Source organism: Nematolebias whitei, chromosome 11 (assembly GCF_014905685.2).
Source record: "Nematolebias whitei isolate Nwh7 chromosome 11, NemWhi1, whole genome shotgun sequence".
Taxonomy (NCBI): Eukaryota; Metazoa; Chordata; class Actinopteri; order Cyprinodontiformes; family Rivulidae; genus Nematolebias; species Nematolebias whitei.
In genome coordinates this window covers 47424520-47431111 of record NC_056508.1, presented here as the reverse complement: position 1 = coordinate 47431111, position 6592 = coordinate 47424520, and the positions used below count along the sequence as shown (strand labels likewise).

At 44.6% G+C, this 6592-nt stretch overlaps 1 protein-coding gene across 1 annotated transcript; it reads right to left on the bottom strand.

Moving 5' to 3' along the window:
- Positions 1-6: 6 nt before the first annotated feature.
- Positions 7-4874, bottom strand: LOC119417787 (rho-related GTP-binding protein RhoA-C). The gene is made up of 5 exons (XM_037685070.1): positions 4809-4874; positions 3404-3559; positions 1667-1787; positions 1448-1578; positions 7-841 (listed from the first exon to the last, which is right to left on the bottom strand). Exons 2-5 carry the CDS (start codon positions 3557-3559, stop codon positions 668-670), a joined length of 582 nt encoding a protein of 193 aa, XP_037540998.1. The 5' UTR covers positions 4809-4874; the 3' UTR covers positions 7-667.
- Between the last annotated feature and the right edge of the window lie 1718 nt (positions 4875-6592).

The following is a 6592-nucleotide window of genomic DNA, read 5'->3' as shown; positions in this document are numbered from 1 at the left end:
GGGGCAGGATGTCAAACATTCAAAGAAAAATACAAAAATGTTTTTTCTTAAAACGTCTGAATCCGTAAACTCGTCAGAATCCAGCCAGAAGCATCGCTGCGCTTTTCTGTGTCCGTTTCACTCGGAGCTCGACAACCGTGGACAGTTTTTTATTTCAGCCAAAAGTGTTCGTCGCCTGAAAACACACGAAGAAGAAACCGAAGGTCGAGTTTTGTTTTCACGTGATTCCCGAGTGAGAAATGATCCAAATGTCGATAAATCTCGTCTGCTGAGCATAAACAAGCGCGTTTCCATTCTAAGAGCTACCTGCAACAGGTGAGACACTGACTGCTCAGAACGCCACTTCAAATGTCTGAACAGTCTCTTTTAAAGAACCAAACGTGTTTCGCAGAGCCGAGTCTTTCAGCTCTGGGTGAATGAAACAAATCGTTCTCTCTGTTCGGTTCAATCCTCGGCGCCGGTTTAAAATATTTTAGAGGCGAAACATAAATGTCTAAATGTGAATTCTCCCTTTCTGTTGGTTATATTTCATGGCTGCGCTCAATTAGCTTCACTCTTCCCCGTCGAGCTGAACATAAATCTGTGATGACGAACCAGGAGGAATGTTTGAGTCTGGGACCCTCTGGGACCGGACCCTCTGGGACCGGACCCTCTGGGACCGGACCCTCTATAGCAGACGGCAGCCGCCCTTCTTGCAGCGTTTCTTGGCCTGCAGCGCCGCCCTGGTGGCCATCTCGAACACCTCCCGCACGCCGTCCTTCGTCTTGGCCGAGCACTCCAGGTAACCGAAGGCGTTGATCCGGTTCGCCATGTCCCTCGCCTCCTCCGACTTCACCGGTTCCTGTCGGGACGAAGAACAGATTCGAGTCAACGTCGGGCTGCGTTAACAAATTAAAAGGAACACGCGAACGCTTCTTTTGTCCTCGCTCGGCCGTTTTCAAAGACCAACCGTCACGACAGGCTGAGCAGTCGTGAGACGTCGAACTCTTTCAGTTGCAGGGTCCTAAAATATTTTTCATCTGAACCCAAGTGCATTAAAAAAAAACACAATTTTACAGATACTGAGCTAAAATTAGGTGTGGTAGTAGCTGAGAGTCATCCTGAACATGCTCCATTAAATCATCTCACATCACAGACACTTGTCCAAAACGAGAAGACTCCAGATCGTTTGAAAGGCTGTGTGAAAATCATCTTTTGGGCTTTTTGTTATTTATGATTCATAAAACCCTCAAATCAGAAGAGATGGCTCTTTTTCCTCATTTCTGAACAAGATAATGAAACGAAGGACTTTAGCACAGAACTGAGTGCAGTTGGATTATTCTTTATGAAGCGTAAATAAAAAGTTAGCGTTGAAGGAGAATGGAGTGGCGGCACACGCCTGCTGCGTGTTTGGAATCTGCAGCACGTAACCCGAGCGTGTAAAAACACGTGCGGCGTCGAACCTCACCTGTTTCATCTTGGCCAGCTCTCGGCGGGTGTGCTCGTCATTCCGCAGGTCTTTCTTGTTCCCCACCAGAATGATCGGCACGTTGGGACAGAAGTGCTTCACCTCCGGGGTCCATTTCTCAGGAATATTCTCTGAATCGAACACAAAGCCGTGAATGGACAACGAAGCGGGACGGAAAGCAGAGAGCACGTTTAACGAAGGCGGCGGGCGAGGTCAAACCTAAGCTGTCGGGGCTGTCGATGGAGAAACACATGAGGATGACGTCGGTGTCCGGGTACGAGAGAGGCCTGAGGCGGTCGTAGTCCTCCTGGCCCGCCGTGTCCCACAGAGCCAGCTCCACCTGAGAGGAAACAGGATGATGCAACCTTACATCCGAGGACATCTTATTAGTTCACGTGTTTATTAAAACGCATCGAGACTCGGAGAAGTCCAGGCAGGATGGAGACAAGTTTCAGGAGTGATTTGTGAAAAAAGGTTAAAGGAAAAGTTTACAAGACAGTGGCGAGACCAGCTGTGCTGTATGGTCTGGAGACAGAGACATGGACAAAAAGACAGGAGACAGAACTGGAAGTGGCAGAAATGAAGATGTTGAGGTTCTCCTTAGGAGAGACAAGGATGAAGAAGATCAAGAATGAGATCATCAGAGGTACAGCACAGGTTGAACACCTGGGAGATAAAGTTAGAGAGGACACACTGAGATGGTTTGGACATGTCCAGAGGAGGGACAGTGGTTTGGACATGTCCAGAGGAGGGACAGTGGGTATACTGGTAGAAGGATGTTAGAAATGCAGCTGCCTGGAAAAAGACAGAGGAGATGTATGGATGCAGTTAGAGAGGACATGGAGGTGGTTGGAGTGAGGACAGAGTGAGATGGAGGAAGACTCTCTGTGAGGGAAAGGACAAAAGAAGAAGATTAAGAGTCCGTCAGGACCGCTGGTTGATCGGTGGGTTCTCTCACTGTGATCGGCCAACGCTCGGCGTGTTTGTTTAAATTAGGTCAACAACGGAGACGTGAATGGAAGAGCCGGTCGGGACGGAGAAGTCCGACAGTTTGAGTCTGTTGGCTCGTTTTTACGCTCAGCTTTCTGAGAAAAGCATCAGATAAAAACATATTTCAGGTTGAGACGTACGGGTCCAGAAGAAGCTCCGTGTTTGTAGCGTATCTCGAATATATATCCCCGACATGTTTTACTTGTTCCGTCACGTTCAGCAGCAGATTCACGGTTTTATTTCCAACCAGACGTCGTCCCCCAGACGCTCCGTTTGTCCCATTCACTCATATTCGTTACAGACTTCAGTCTGGGCGCTTCAGAGTTGTGTGCCAACACATCTGGAAACATCCCGGACTCAACTCTTGGAAACTGATCGTTCAGGAGAACCTTTTTATGTTTGATGTCAAAGTCTCTTTAACACAAACTAGAAGATACTGAAGAAATGACAACGTAGCTCCTGAACCTCCATCATCTTGAAACCAGCACCTCACTGGGTGATGAAGACTATTTAACTTCTTTAAATGAGGAAGATGCCCACCGTCTCCTTGCTTCCATTTTGAACATGTTCAGAAGATTTGAGACAAAATGTGTAGCTCCAAACAGCTGCAGCAAACAGAAAACACCGGAGGCTTCGGCCCTGAATGTCCCGGTAATAAAAACTACTAAAAACTGCTCATATCCCGTCTACCTTCATTTCTGTGGTGCACTTCAATAAATCAGAAACGTGCAGATGATTCAAAGTTTTTCCACAACAGCCTGTCACAAAGACACAATCTGTCCTCATTCCTTTGGTTGGCAATATAAATATTAGAGATTACAGTCCGACAGGTAGAAAGTAGGGTTCAGCTCCAAGCAGGTGATCCTCAAAGAGCTGCAAGTTGAAAACGTTCGTCCATCATCCAGCACGCCGTGTTGAGAAAGGCTGACGGATTCATCTTCGTCCAAACAAAACATGTCGGCTCACCTGTTTACCGTCCACCTCGATGTCGGCCACGTAGTTTTCAAAGACGGTGGGAACGTACACCTCCGGGAACTGGTCTTTGCTGAACACGATGAGGAGACATGTCTTCCCACAGGCTCCATCGCCCACGATCACCAGCTTCTTCCTAATCGCAGCCATCTGGAAGGCAAGAAAATTAAGATATTTACCATCAAAGGTGCCAAATTATGACAATCCTTTCATGTCAACAAAGTTCAGTGACGTTAAAACAGAGTTGTTTTAGAAATAAGATGCAGTAAATTAGTGTGAATGTACTGAAGAGACAGTAAACTTTTTAGAAGCGGGCTCTTCAGCTGTGAATCGATGAGACGAGCTGCAGATTTCATCAGTCGGTCTTTGGCAACAGGGATTTTGCAGCTTCCTGTTTCTTCTCTAACCAGACCACCAGTTAAAGACAACCAACCCAAACATGAAAACATCAAATTATGGTTTCACACGTCTCCAAGCCAATCGCTCCCCAAAACACAACGTTTACATTAATCATACGAGGAGGAGCAACATAAGTTTTACTTAGTTAGAAATGCTTTATGGACAAAAAACTGTAAGAAATGATCAAATGTAGATAAAACCTGAAAGTTAATGAAGTAACTTTTACTGAACATGCAGTAATGTTTAAATGTCTTGGAGCCAAGTTTGTGATTTTAAAAACGTTCTTACAGCTTTCCCAGGTTGTTCCAAGTTTAAAAGTTTATAAACATGCCAAGCACAGACCAAGTTTTTCAATAAAATCATAATAAATCTTGAAAACGTATCAGAAACAGAAAACTGAAATGAGAAACAATCTGTTTCACATTTTGGACAGAAACTGTCTCTGAGTTTCCAGATGGTGACAAACGTTTATTTCATTAAAGTCTCCAACTTTCACAACAATGACAGTTGTTTTGCACACATTTATATCAACTATTAGACGTCTTCCTGAAAGAACTGCGCTGGTATTATTAGTTTAAACGAGTTGTCTCCAACAATAAAAACGTTCTTCAGTTTTCAGTCGTTTCAGAGAAATAAGTAAATCTACGGTTTCTTCAGCTTCCTGACTCATTTATTTAGCTCATATGTGAAAGACAGTGGTAACTATCAGCTCAAGTGTTCATAAAAGTTACGAAAGTCGAATGCAGCTTATCGTTTTTAATGTATATTAAAGGTTTTTGGATTTTACGGAAGTGCTAGCTAACTTAGCCTAGCTAATCACAAGCAGCTAGCTTTAGCATGCTAAGTTTGCTCAGTTTGTTGGGGAACAATTAGCACTTTTGTCAAGCCGTAACAAACCAACCCGAACTCTTCCGGTTCTGATGGTTCCACCGACACAAAGCAGCCCCACAAAGGGTCGATCCGAGCCGTCATTTACGATCGTTTAAAAACAGATACTCGCCTTTTCTTGTAGTTTTCCTGCTGGACCCAGCAGTCCCGCCCCGGAGAGTGCGAGAAGAATGCGCCCGCCCCCTAAAAACACTTTCAGCCAATAGGACGAAGGAAGCTTTTGACTGACAGGGAACTGACCAATCAACAGAAAGAATGAAGCTTCAAAGAGTTTCTCTGACCTGAAGTGACTATTTATTTTTATTTTATTTATTATTTATTTATTATTTATTTATTATTTATTTATTATTTATTTATTATTTATTTATTATAACCTACATATGAAAGCCTGTCCAAACAAACATAATAATTAATTGATTATTATTAATTGCGCCCAACAGAACACTTTGCTCTCAGTGCAGTAGTTTCCAACAGCATTAATTCATTCAACCTTTATTTATACAGGTTAGTCTCACTGAATCGCAAGGACTCGTTTACAAGAGAGACCTGATTTAAACAAAGAACACAAATGAGGTACAGACAATAATCTCTGGCTTCGCTTCGTCTCTGAAGATCACGTGCCCTGAGATGACTTCTGTTGTGACTTGGCGCTATATAAATAAACTGAATTGAACTGAACTGAACTGAATTGAACTGAAGGGTGTCCAAGACTGCAGACCCTCTTGTGGCTGAGGAGACCGATCCAGGAGCGGCAGCCTCGGCCACAGCGGCTGCAAGTGAAGGTCTGGTCGGGTGGGAGTGGGTGCTCTGATCTATCTCTGCGTCGCTTATCTTCCAGGCTGGTGCGTCTTTCTTTGCGAAGGAGCCCACCACCTCGGGGATGGTTGACTGCCAGGTGTTGCGGTGAGCGTGCACCAGTTTTGGGGGTCGATATAATCACATTCAGGAGGCCTCGGTGAGGTCTTTGTAGCGTTTCTGTGGCGCTCGTAATACAATACAATCTTTGGTCGGCGGTGGTCCTCCGCCCTGGACATGTGCCCTGCCCAACGTAGACGAGTATTGAGCAGCATTACCTCGATGCTGGCGATCTCCATCTGCTGGAGGACCTCCACGTTGGTTATGAAATCAGTACAGTAGATGTTGAGGATGGAGCAGAGACAGCGTTGGTGGAAGTGCTTGAGTTAATGAATATGGCAGTGGTATATACCCATGATTCGGAGCCGTACAGGAGGGTGGTCACTACAGTGGCTCTGTACTGCGTTGCACAGACAACAATAGACAATCATATAAATGCATACAAAACAAAAAGTAAATAAAATAAATGATATACAACTGAAACAAAAACAGCTACATTATAAAACGATGAAAAACACTAAAAACAGGAACATGTCTGCGTTTGTTTCTGCCATGAACTTAGCAGTTGTTTAAAATCTTTGAGGGAGGTCAGAGTTGAGAGCTTCAGATCTTTTTACAAGATATTCCAGGAAACAGGAGCGGAGTAGGAGAAGGTCCTGTTGCCTAGTTCAGTCCATAATGAGGGGACACTGCAGGTAATGATGTCCTGAGAGCGCACGCTGTAGCTGCACTCACGCAGAGACATGTAGGAGGAGATGTATGAAGGCAGCAGACCAAGAAGTGATTTAAAGATGAAGATATACCAGTGGGAGAGTCTGTGTGAAGTTAATGGTGACCAGTTAACCAGTGAATACTGGGATGGAGAAAAAAGCAGAATGGGAGGAAGATCTTTCAATTATCAGGCTCCTCTTTTGTGGAACCAACTTCCAGTTTCTGTCCATAAGGCTGACACAATGTCCAGTTATAAAACTGGGCTTAAGACTTTCCATCCATCCATCCATCCATCCATCCATCCATCCATCCATCCATCCATCCATCCAT

Coding starts and splice junctions, on each gene's coding strand:
- LOC119417787 (XM_037685070.1), bottom strand. CDS start 3,559: ATGGCTGCGATTAGGAAGAAGCTGGTGATCGTGGGCGATGGAGCCTGT. Junction 1,788..3,403: donor TCGAGGTGGACGGTAAACAG/GTGAGCCGACAT, acceptor GTTTCCTCTCAG/GTGGAGCTGGCTCTGTGGGA. Junction 1,579..1,666: donor CGACAGCCCCGACAGCTTAG/GTTTGACCTCGC, acceptor TGTTCGATTCAG/AGAATATTCCTGAGAAATGG.